At 41.6% G+C, this 13,195-nt stretch overlaps 1 protein-coding gene across 1 annotated transcript in view; it reads right to left on the bottom strand.

Moving 5' to 3' along the window:
• The window catches only part of hdac5 (histone deacetylase 5), a 50,690-nt gene that overhangs the window by 19,625 nt on the left and 17,870 nt on the right, over positions 1-13,195 (bottom strand). The window contains 8 exon segments of the mRNA XM_054608330.1: positions 1,062-1,171; positions 1,368-1,499; positions 3,588-3,721; positions 5,266-5,371; positions 5,472-5,616; positions 5,756-5,926; positions 5,929-6,011; positions 6,210-6,296. Coding sequence (XP_054464305.1) covers positions 1,062-1,171; positions 1,368-1,499; positions 3,588-3,721; positions 5,266-5,371; positions 5,472-5,616; positions 5,756-5,926; positions 5,929-6,011; positions 6,210-6,296 — 968 coding nt within the window.

The following is a 13,195-nucleotide window of genomic DNA, read 5'->3' as shown; positions in this document are numbered from 1 at the left end:
AATATGCCTCGGCTGGGATCTGTTTCCAACTCATTCCTTATCAATGCTACGCTGACGACATGCTAATATATTTCCCCTAAAATACAAAAGAAACAAATAATATTCAGGCCATTCTTAGTTGACTCAAGGATGTCCAAAATATTCTCCAGCTTAATGAAAGTAAATTCCACCAGTGATTTAGACATTTCTCTTGGACCTGTATTTTCTTTTTTGTCCATACATTTGCAAGAAGTCTGGGTGTTGTTTGTTTATTCTGCCTTAACCCTTGGATGTGTAATTAAAATAGTGCTTACATTGGTACTTTGGTGATTGTCACATGTTCTGTTTTCCCATTTTTTTGGTAACATGTTCAACCGTAAATCAATCTAATATCATTTCTTGGGAGTATCTGCAAATGCTTTATATCCCTAAAATCTGTACAAAATAAAAGATTATTTAAGTCAATGAACCATAATATTTGAAATAAGTAATAACACATTTGAATACATACCTACACATTATTCTTTGGCGATTATTATTTGAATATTTTTAGTATTTGACAGTACAAAGGCGTTGATAGTTTCGCGTAAGGTGATAGTTGCGCGTAAGGTGACGTTATTATAGAAGCCTTAGGCTGAAAAAACAATGAACTATAGAATTATACAGCGATTTATACAGAGTAATGCAAAGAACAATATCCCACAAGAGGTTAAAATCTCCGTCATTGCTGCTGTCAGACTGTGGAACTCTCAGTTATCTCCCATCTATCACATATTTAAAATTCCACATTAAGACACACCCTTTTTAGAATTCCCTTTTAGTGTCCTTTATTATTAATTTAACTATAAAATTGTCTATATTTTGTCTGTTACAGCTCTTTATTTATTCATTTCTGCACAGGTTTTGATGTATTTTAAATTTCTCTTTAAAGCGTCTTGGTCAAAACTTCTTCTGTAAATGCACAAACCACAGTGAACTGTAGGGGGCAAGCTGGAGCTGTGTGTCCAGAATAAAGACATGAATAGAGTAAAGGAAACCAGCATGTGTGCTACATGAGTCGTGAGTATAATCAAAGTGTGTACCTCCGTCTGTATGTTGGGGACCGACCCTGTGTTGCCATTGGCGATAGCCGAGTTGGAGCTGTTGGGACTGCTGGGACCTGAACCTGGAGCGCTATTACAGAGAGAGGAGACTGGTCGAGAGACACAGACACATATAGAAAGAGAGAGAGAGAGGAAGTCATCTTCAAGTTAATCCTAAAATGCAAAACTATACACACTAAACACCCTATTACTGTGTTTTTTTTAATATTTGCAACCTCACGCTTCTTTCAGAATGCAGAACATTGTAATGTTAAGTATGTGCAGCGTGTGTGTGTGTGTGTTTACCTGATATCTCTATGGCTCTCTTCTTAAAGGTGCTGATGACAGTTCCGTCCTTCCTGCGGAGGAGCGGGGAGCTCCGTCTCTCAGCCACCTTCTGCTTCAACCGCGAACGCACCTTCAGGTTGGGCTCCGAGACTGGAGGAGGGGAGAGAATGGGGGATGAAAACCGCTCAGCTTGGTGCCAAATAAATTGTTTCGGTGCGATTAATTGGCGCTAGGGCTGGGCAATATATATTGATATGGTCTTATATATTAGATATCTCGTTATTGTGATATAAGTGTTGTCTTTTGCTGGTTTTAGACGTACATTACAGTAAATATATGTAATTTTCTGAATTTATCAGTTCTATTATTTGCATTTACCCTCTTAGATTATTTATAGGAAATCTCATTGTGTAAATATTTTGTAAAAACACCAATGGTAAACGCTGCAATATCGTTGCAATATTGGTAACGTGCTATTTTGTTATAAATACTATGATATTTGAATTTTTGAAAAGCCCTAGACATGTAAACTGTGTAACTGTTTACCAGACAGAATTATAATTCACTCTGAAACTGAATTTTAAAATGGCTTTCAGTAGCTTAGGCGATAAAATAATTTGTAGATTTTTAGCTTTTTATCTTGTGTTGTTCGTTTCATTGTGAAGGGCAGTGTTTTGCTTGGCAGAGTATTTTTGGTGGAGGGTATTTTAAGGTGCCTGGTGATTTGCCAACAAGAGACTATCGGGGCGGATACAGGAGCACAGGCTGTCTTGTTAATCCTACAGAACATTTTGGCTCGCTGGATGGTTTGCTAGATGAGCAGCCACAGCGTGTGTATTTTAAGGTGGCTTTGGTCTAAAAGTCAAGGTTGAGGGCAAAGAGCAGGAATAGGAAGAAAAAAAACCGCATCCAGGTTTTATTGGTTGGAGCCGCCTAAACAGCATCCAGTAGAATCAGATCCAGGAAAAACCTGGAAGTTTTGTCATTGCTTACTTTTGGACTATGTGGGATCAGGGAAGCCAATGACACTGGTCAAGGTCTGTGGTTAACATGAGCTTCAGAGATGTTAAAGTTTGTTTGATGATATAAACTATACGACAGTAAATACCTCTCATGAAGTTTGAAGCCAATGCTATGCTAACTTTTGGATAGGCTACAACAACAAATCTTCCCTGCAGCTCTCTATTTAAGACCCTTTTCAGGGGGAACCAGCTGGAAAGATTAAAATGTCGGCCGGAGACAATCATTTCCACCAACTCATGGAGGCAAACTTTAGTGTTATATGCTAGCTAGCTACAGCTGATAAAGCCTGCCAGCGGTGGTTGTCATGTCAACCAAGAGTCTAGAAATAAGAAGCTTGCTTTTGTCTGCCTCTGTGTGAAGTCAAGGAAGGCCTAAAGTCAAGTTTCAAATCCAAAATGTTGTGCAAATTTGATCCAGTAATGCAAATGAATCCACTACTGTGATGCTGATATGAAAATGTTGAAAATGTTTTAACATGGTATCAGTTAGAACCATTAACTGTATATAAGAAGTGGACGTAGTCGCCATGACTTCACCCATTGGTTTGTAGACTGACGTTTTGAAGCCTCATGTTCTGCATTTTGGCCAATGCCATCTTGGATTTTTGCAACCAATGAATGAGATTGAGCATATATGGACTGAGGAGGGGTGACATAGTGACGCCGGATACAGCTCTGGTAGCAACCAGGTATTTGGTTTTCTACAATACATCATTCTGTATTGAAGAAGACTTGAAACCAGAGATTGAGACCGTAAACTCATGTTTACAATGTTTACTGAGGGAATAAATCAAGTGAGAAGTAGGGTCATTTTCTCATAGACTTCTATACAACCAGAATTCTTTTTGCAACCAGAAGAGTCGCCCCCTGCTAGCCAGCAGAGGGAATGCAAGTTAAATGAAGTTCTGCATTGGCGGCACTTTTCAGAAGCGTTAATTAAAACAGTTTGTGTGTGTGTGTGTGTGTGTGTGTGTGTGTGTGTGTGTGTGTGTGTGTGTGTGTGTGTGTGTGTTCCCTTAAGGTTTGGGCTACCTCTTCCCTGGTGAGTCAGACTCACGCTGACTCACACGTACATACACATATATAACATAAACACGCCACACGCCACACCACCTCCGCAAAATCCTTCGTCAGATAACTTTTAAATGGCAAAGTGACAAAAACGCACGCACGCGCACACACATATCCTCCCACTGTCTGTATCCGGCTCTCCTACCTGTCTTGCGGAGAGGGAAGTCGTCTTTGCCCTCGTAGTTCCCCAGCAGCGGGGGCAGTTTGTAGGAGGGAGGAGTTCCTGGGGTGTTGCTCTGCGGAGGAGAGCCCTGCTCCAGGGAGATATGCTGGGCTCCCCTGCACGCGCACGTGCACACGGACACGCACACGCACACACACACACACACACACACACACGCACACACACACACACACACAGAAAACAGGAGGAGAAAGCGAATTAGCTGGCTGCTAAGTGTAATTTTCTTCACTTCACTTAGTTGTTTCCTGCATTTCCTAGAATGCCTTTCCTGTTATTTCCTGTTGCTGTGGAATAGTTTTCTCTGCGCCTGTTCTCGGATTGATGTTGTATTTTGGCAATTTGGTCCAGAATGGATTTAGGAAAAAAGCTTTGCAAGGACTGACACTGAAACCTGACATTTCCTTGTGGTGTTTTAGATCAATTAGGCATTTCCTGTCGCTGTAGGGACTGTCTTTTCTGGCCCTTTTCAGACATGAAATACATAACATTCATCTGTTAATGTAATTTTCTTTTTGTCATTCAAACATAGGTGTATGGTTAGGAAAAGTGATATGAAAGTGACTCAGGGGGATTAATCAGATATCCAGAACAAAAATCTAAAATGGAGCCAGGATTCAGAAACACCTGTCAAAATTGGTAACGTGATAGCAGGAAATTATTAAATGATCATTTTATTTATTATGTATTCATCAAGTCTCTATGAGTACCAAATTTCTCTTAAATGGCAAAAAAAAGTATGATGGTCTTTCCTGAGATTAAAGTGGTAAAACGACAAGAAAAAAATCAAAATCAGTGTGTTGTTTATGTGCTTGATAGCAGGAACAAGGATCTTCAGAGAGAACAGACAGTGTTTCACCTGTTTAATTACGTATATTTCAACTTAAATGAAAACAGGTAGAATAAAATATATATTGGAGAGTTAAATTCATAATTTGGAGCATTTCCCAAAGAATGAGGCATTACAAAAATAATAGTTTTTCCTTGAATTTAGAGAACATTACAACGTTTTTTGACACACGTGCGCAATGTGTGTAAAATGTGTCACTTTTATAGTCTTTCAAACGTTTGGCAACAGAGACAAATGACCTCCTATGTTAATTTACATAAAGGTTACGTTTATGTCTAAAGCAACACGAGTGACCCACAAATGTTTACTTATAGTCTAACTGAAACATTTTACAATGAATTTGTCAGTGGATTCCGGTGACTTTGAAGAGTGATGTAACAGCTTCAGTACCGACTTAGGAAAGGCTGGCCGGAACATAAAGCAGTGAAAATATTCTCAATATAGCGTACACTGAAATTGATATATTTTCTTTTTCTAGGTGTCTAAATTACATTTTGCTGCTACAGTTCTTCCCCTTTGCTCCTGTGCTGGTACTCCTGTCTATGGATAAGTACCTCACACACCCCACTTAAAAATAAAATAAAAATCTGAACTCTCTTTTTAAACCTTGGTAAGACTACAAAACTGACACTGACACTGTTCACACCAGGCGATGAGGAGGGATCACACACTCTGATACGTGACTGAGAAACTGTAATAACTAAATACCTGCTAGTAAAGATGACTCAGCCTAGATTGACATTAAAATATTTATATGTATTTAAAAAAAAAAAAAAGAAAAGAAATACTTACCAGCACTTTGGGGAGAAGGAATGGTTCAGTCCGCCGATACCGGGCTCTTTTTTATTTAGAAGGAACTCCTGCAGCTTCAGCTTCACTTCGGTACTTGCAATGGCACCTACCAAAAAAACACATCAAAAGAGTGGGTGGCAGCGGTTGGAGGAAACGCTTCTCCGTCTTTGTACTCGTAGGTGGACAGCGGTGGCGGTGTGACCTACTCTCTTTGCCCTTCTCCTTGTTCCTTAGCAGCAGCAGCTGCTGCTCCAGCCGGTGCTTCTCCTGCTCCTCGTGCCTCTGCTGCTCCAGCTTCCTCTTCTGCTCCAGCTCCTGCTGCCGCTTCGCCGCCAACAGCTCCTGTTGTTGCTTGCACACACACACATACACGCACGCACACACACACACTCACATTTAACTGAAGTGACAGGGAGGGCAGGGTATCTGTCTAGTCCACTGGGCGGCTTGCTAGCAGCCTAAGGGAGGGACTGAATAAGTGGATACCTACCTTCAGGTGCTCCTGCAGCTGGACCTCGTGTTGCCTCGTGAGCACTTCGTGTTTCTTTTGGAACTCTGCGAACAGCAGCTGCTTCTGGAGCTCCTGCTGCTGCTTGAGGAGCACCAGTTCCTGCTGGAGCTGCTGCTCCCTCATGGCTGTGTCCACCGCCGCCGCTGCCGCGCCCCCGACAGAGATCCCACCCTGGGCTCAGTCCGTAGATCCACTGGGCCTCCTCCTCCCCCTGGGCCTTCTCCCGGACCCCCACCTGGAAAAGCAGCAATGGACAAGAGGTCGACTTTATTTACACTGATTATGTTACCGATTGTGTTGTTCCGTTTGCTCCTGCTGTCCTGTTTTTTTTAGTTTGTTTTTTTTAATCTGTCCGTCTTTAACTTTCATTACTTTACTTGGGTTCTTATATTGGTGGCGTTCCCCTTTGAGTAACTCTTGACTCCCTACTCACCCCCTTCTCCGCCTCCTCCTCTCTGCTCGCTTGCTGCTCCTACTGGGCTCTGCATGCCCGATGGGAGACTGCTCTTCACCTCCACCACTGCAGGACGGACCAACAGAGAAACAGAGAGAGAGAGAGAGAACGAGCGACTGATTAGTCTGGAAAATGTTGTCTCACTACTGCATCATTTCAAGCATACATGCACAGAGGTGGTTCCTGTTTCATTCAGATGAGATGTGATAGTGTTTTAAGAGATGAGAAACCCAATGTCCAGCCACCTGAAAATAGCCTAGCATTAGCCTAGCATTGATTTAGAATCACCCTAGTGTTACCATATGCAACACTTGGCTTTAGCCTATCAAATACTCCGCGTGTCTCGGATATAAACCAGGCGGTTTGCTCTGTGTCTAAAACTTGCATTCCTTCTAATCGACTCCTCTGGTTGTATAGAAGTCTATGAGAAAATGACTCTACTTCTCTCTTGATTTATTCCCTCAGTAAACATTGTAAACATGAGTTTATGGTCTTAATCTCTAGTTTCAAGTCTTCTTACATACAGCATGATGTTCATTTAGTAAATGATGGTCTATTTAGAGTCAAATAGACCATAAAGTGGGGTATGCTTAAGGGTGGAGCTATTTGTGATTGACAGCGTCTATAGGTCACTCCTCCAGAGTCCAAATACGGTCACTTCTGTTCACTGGTTGCAAATAAACAAAGATGGCGACAGCTGAAATCCAAGATGGCCACGGCCAAAAGGTCAAACTCAAGGCTTCAGAACGTCTGTCCACAAACCAATGGGTGATGTCACGATGACAACATCCACTTTTAGTATACAGTCTGTGGGCTAAGCCAGGGATTCTCAAAGTGGCACTCTGTCAGGGGGTTTGCAAAATAATTAGCTATAAATTATAAAATTGTGCCGTATGATTAAAAAAGTGCACATCTACGGATGGACAACATTTCTGCCAATTAAACCAGCATTGTGTCTGTTACTCACACCCATGTTAGCTTTGGGCAAATAGAAACTCTGATATGATTATGACACTTAGCAGTAAGTTCATTACTTTTAAATTGAAGCACTGACAGAATGTCAGCTGGGTTAGTTTAAATATCTGGATTAATAAGGACTGTGCCAGGCTTGCTGCTGTTCATTTTTCTGAAAGTTTTTAGGTCAATTACTTGAAATGTAAGCTATCAATGCTGTCAAGTCGAGTCCAAATGCAATTTGAATCAAATCAACCTCTTTTTAAACTGGCAATTTTCAAGACTTTCATTCCAATTAATGTCTGTTAAGTCACTTATCTATTGCTGAAGGATGTAACACAATGGTGACTGAGCCGCGACCCACTGACGAAAGCAAGCTGACATTGCAAGATTTATATATTTGCAGTATTACCAACTGGGTGTCAGTGGCGACTTTCCCGGAAAGAAATGCTGTATTACAGGTTTCCTTGAACTATGCACCCAATTCTGAAAGATAGCATGTTAGTATGGAATTTTGGAAGCAGCCCAAAGACTTCAGACTGATGAACTCTGATCACAGTTCCATTGTTTTTCTTTCAAATACAAATTGAAATCAACCAGGGACTGAAATCTTCAGGAGTGCCACTTTAAAAAAGTGAAATAAGTGATAACCAAATGAAATAGCGTTGCCTATTTCCTGTGGTACTAATATTGAAATGTGTGTCTGTGTATCACTATGAAACAGCTCAGAAAAATAAGATTGATATCGTGATGGAAGTTTATAAATAAGAGTAGTTCCAATAGCATTGAACAGTACAAATGCTACTAGGTGTACAGATAATAGGCGTTATGGTTAAGAGGGGGGGAAACTTCTTGAACTTGGGACTTCTTGGGACTTGGGACTTCTTGAACTTCTTGGGACCAAGGACCCTTTAAGGGTCCTTGGTCCCAAGAAGTTTTTAGAACCACAGGGCTAAAGGACACTGTAGTAAATGTTGACATGTGCCAGACATATATTAACAGAGACACAGTATTAGAGAAGCCTGCTATTATCTATACAAAAGCAATAAAAATGAAAAGCAGGAACAGTCCTGCACTGTTGCGTTAAAGAAATTAGTGTAATAAGAAACGTTTAAACTGTAAACACAAACTCTCTCAGTGTTGCACCATCTTGTACTGATCTGGATTTGGGGGCCAAGACTTGAGCTAATCAGTGTGACGGATTAAAACTGATTTCCTGCTTCGGGCACCAGAGCGCGTTGGCTGACTTTTGAGATGGTGAAATAAAATAATGCAGGAAAGTCGTCAATGTATCTGCTTCATTAAAAAAAATAATCGACCCATAAAGTGTAGCGATTTGGGGGGAAACTCCTGCTGTAGCTGGCTGGTATTGTGTGGTCGCCTGGAGGTTAAGTGCGTTTAATTTGGCAGATGGGGATTTAAAAAGATACAGTATGTTTTGGTACTTGAATACGAACTAATTTATGTATGATTATGTTTAGTGTCATGTATACTGCGGGATTCTCGGTCCGGCGACATTGCAATGCATGATTCTTTTTTTGCATTTAGAAAAAAATGGACTAATTCAGTTGTGCTAACTTTCCATCAAATTTAGCACAAATTTTAAATGAATTTCCCCAAAATCTGCAAAGTCAAATGTGAATGAATGCATGTTTCCATCCACAACTGTTCCGCACATTTTAGGAGTTGAGGCAAAAAGCAACAGTTGGTGGCTCCCATTGTCCAGTCCAATCCCATTTAGTGGTAGAAGGAGGGGGGATTCTTGTGTCAGTTTCATTTAAGATTTCAACAGAAGAATAGCAAAGAAACAATAGAATATAAATATATATAAACAATAGAATAACAATTGTTAAGTGTAAAATAAATAATACTGACACTTTTGCAAGATAGAACACAATAGCGAGTCAGGTGAATAAATAAAGTAAAAGTTTCAACCTAAAATAGAGTAAAATACAACATCAAAGATTAAACACAAGAGTAAAAATATGAAGATTATAAGAAGTGATACTAACACCAGCACCTAATTGAAACTTTAAAAAACACACTTTCTGTGCTGGGTTGTTTAGGTTTGTATGGTATCGGTGTATGAGCTACAATGCTAGCACTTAGATAGAAGCTCCCTATCGTCTTAGCTGCAACAGGTTAGCACAATGCTGATGGACAGATAGGAGGGGACAGATGTGTGTGTGTGTGTGTGGGGGGTTCTCGGAATCCCATCCCAATCCTATCGATGTGCCCTTGAGCAGCACAAGGGCACATCGGCCCTGACCTGTGCCAACCGACTACACTCTTTGGGCCTCGGCTGGACCCCCCTCCTCCCCTGCTATCAGATCAGTGTCGGGATGTCAGGGGGATATTACCCGTCTGCTGGCCAAAGAGGAAATCTAATCAGGAATTAGCTCCTGTGTAGTCCGACCTATGACCTTTCCATACCAAAGCTCCTGATTGGTCGCCTCCTGTTTGTTTGGCCCAACGCTTTACTTTCTGCTACTGTTTCCTGCGTGGGTTCAAAAGCCAATCAAACACTGACACCTGCCATTAGGGCCGAGCTCATTAGCTCTGTGAGGGAGGATCGTGACGACAATCTGACCTCTGACCTCACAGAGAGAGAGACTGTACTATGTGGCTTTATTCATTCAAATCCATCCTTACAGCTTATTTCTGGCTACATTTTGCAGAATGAAGAGACTACTTTTCCCTTACACACACACACAGAATGAAGAGACTACTTACACACACACACACACACACACACACACACACGTTCAACGAAGCAGTCCAGGTTTTTCTGGTCCGTAACCGTTCAGTTAGTTCAGTCGCTGCGGCCGTTTCAAGAAAAAAGAAAAGTTGTTAAAAAAGTCCCAAAACTGAGAGCTTGGGATAAATAAGTCTGTGTGTGTTCAGCCACTCACATTTTAATTACCTAAACAAATATTCTGGCGTTTCACTGTGACGCACGTGTCTCCCCTTTCCACTACAACACACACACTGTCCCTGTCCGTGTGTGTGTGTGTGTGTGTGAGAGAGAGAGAGAGAGAGAGAGAGAGAGACTGGTCTGTGTGTGTGTGTTTGTGTGTGCATGTGTGTGTACAACGGTCCGTTTTGGCAAGAGGGCAGCATTCCACAGCAGCCAGTGTCTGACGTCAAACCGAAGACATTTATAGTCTGGTAAACACACGCACGCACGCACGCACGCACACACACACACACACACACACAACACGCATTCTGACAAAGAGGCAACGTTTCAGTCAATCATGTCGGGATCCAACCGACTTCAGCTTGCTGCAGTTACATGCAGCAATTCGGATGCAGTGAAGAGAAAGAAAGACTGACTCAGTTTGTCCAGTTGGTGAATCCTGGTAGAAACAGATTGGTTATTATTCCTTTGGTGCTAATATGAATCAAAAGTCAAAATCATGAAGCTTTTTCACATAGTTATCTAAAATTGATGAAGACTATTAAAGAAGAAGCACAGATTTAGGTTCCATGTTTGCACTGGTCATATATTGGTGGAGTCTCTAAAAGACTGTTGGGTCTGCAACAATAATTTATATTTCCAATCGATTTGCCGTTTACTGTCTTGATTTACCAATTGATCGTTTGGGCTATAAAATGCATGGAAACAGAAAAAAACCCCAAAATGGATACTCTATTACCCTCTTTCAAAATTGTCATTCTCAGAGTTAGTATACTTAGGCCCAAGGCTGATGGACGTGGTTCCCATGGCCCCAGGCTAACCTGTTAAACCAAAACCATGGTCATGGATATAAAAGGTTTCTAAGTAGAACCCCTGGGTAGGTTCTAGATGAAACCCTTGGAATAAAAAAGAATGATGATGAAACTTTTCACTACTGGTTCTACCCTTTACGCTGGGTTCTAGGTAGAACCCACTGAAATTGTTCCAGGTGGAACCTTTATTAAAGGTTCCATCAGGAACCCGAGAAAATTGTTCTCCTATGGCCAGAAAACCCCGTATAGTTTTAGTTTCACGTTTACAGTTGTTGTTCACCAGCCAAATTGTGAAGTACATTACAAATATATGAATTAATATCTTTGAAACCAGAAAGCTGACACATATATATATTAATGCTATAAACGCTGTTCGACCAGTACTGTACAGGAGAAACATGGACCATTTGGGGAGATTCAGCTCGTCTCTCTATTTTTTTTAACAAAAACAGAAAATGATCTGGTATTGTGGCAAATAACTCAATAATTAAACCTCAAAAACCTGTGTTTGTTTTTCTCACACGTGTACGTGATCGGGTAAGCCGCTCGCCCCTGTTGACTCCCCCCTTATAGCTCCAATGAGCACTTTCAGTTACTTATTTTGATTTTGATTGGACCACTGGAACGCACCAATTCTGTACTACAATCCGACAACTGGGAGTTTCCAGCTTCTGCCTTCGACAGGAACGCTGCTGCCTGCTATAAAGCGACTATGGTCTATGGCCTATAATGTTGTTTGGGGGTTCACACACGACCATCTGAAGCCTTCGACACGAAGGAAGCATTTTATGGGTCCACTTAGTTTAGAATACACTCAAGAAGAAGAAGTTAAAAGTTAGCATGACCAGAAAAAAGGAAAGCGGTCCACCTACAAACACTCAAACGTGACAGATGATCTCAGCAATGAACTAAGCCACGAAGATTAGGAATTTAACAAAAAAAAATAACCAACCGGGTGTGGTTTTAACAGAGGGTAGTCCTTCACTGTGCCTCCTGTAGATCCTGGTTTTAGCTTAAGTCTTGACTTTGCTCCTTTATCTGTTTCTTCTGATTACGTTCACCATATGCAGACATTGTGGGACTGTCACAAAGATGCTGCACTAAATATGGATTATGAAAAAATAAATGGTTCATAAAGACACAAAGAAGGAAGACAGAGGTCTGTAGTTTGATGTCTATTTCGTAACACTTTTCAGTCTTTGTTCACCCGATATCCCTGATTTTACACAGCTGCTACTGCGGCTACTGCTGCTGCTGATGGGAGGTATTTCTGGAAACCAATATTCGTCTTTTCACTTCTCTCTCTCTCTCTCCCTCCCTCTCCCTTTCCCCCACTTGTCTTGTTCGGTCTGCGCCGCTAAAAGAAAATAGGCACTATGACATCAGCCCTGCAAAACACTAAAAAAAGCCAGAGGAGGGAGAGAGAGAGGGGGAGACAGAGCAAGACAGTGAGGCAAAAATAGTATAATGGCCGTGTGTACTTTTGACAAATTAGAAGCTTAGAGAGAGAGAGAGAGAGAGAGAGTCACATGTGTGGCGTTGCCATAGAGACTGCGGGTGGGTTGGAAGTATTATGGGCTGGCAGACTGTAGGTCATCCAAAGAGGATGCAGTCTGTCGTGTTACAGTGAGCTTTGACAACACTCGTAGTCGCCGGCCGTTTATTTATTTTAACTGAGCAATCGAATCAGTTCACAGGCGCACTTTGGCGTCACGATAAGTGCATAAGCCTGTTAAAGTCTGAACATAAACACACAAGACACTGACCCCGGGTCAGCCAGCGAGGCCAACATTGTGACTGTCGCCCCCCCCAAAAAAGAAGATTAGCTCAAAAGGACGTCCAGCTTGGAACTTAACCACCTGCTGGCATCAGGAGGTTCGAGCCCCGAGCTCACCTCACTTTTGGCAGCCACGACAGTTTGGCAGGAGCTCCTCAGGTTAAATACCAACTACAAGACATTGGTCTTTGAGAGGCCACATGTATCAATAAAAAGGTGCAGAATTTCTTTGACCTCACTCTAGATGTGCGTTTAGTCACTTAAATTAACTAAAAATGGACTAATAGTAAAGATAAAGATAGGCTCTTTGCACCCGTGTTAAAAAAAAAGTTCTTCAAGGTCTCAAAAAAAGTTCCCAAACAAAGGTCATCCATCCATGCTCCCTTAACTGACACGGAGCTGTGCGCAGCAGAGGACGGAACTTTGCAGGGGAATCACGAGAGAGTGTGATTTATGGAACAGCGCCCGTGGCATTCTTGCTCCACAAAAAAAAAAAAATTGA

This window comes from Anoplopoma fimbria, chromosome 11 (genome assembly GCF_027596085.1).
Source record: "Anoplopoma fimbria isolate UVic2021 breed Golden Eagle Sablefish chromosome 11, Afim_UVic_2022, whole genome shotgun sequence".
Lineage (NCBI taxonomy): Eukaryota > Metazoa > Chordata > Actinopteri > Perciformes > Anoplopomatidae > Anoplopoma > Anoplopoma fimbria.
Note: the sequence above shows the minus strand (reverse complement) of the source record. Positions and strands in the feature narration are given on the sequence as shown.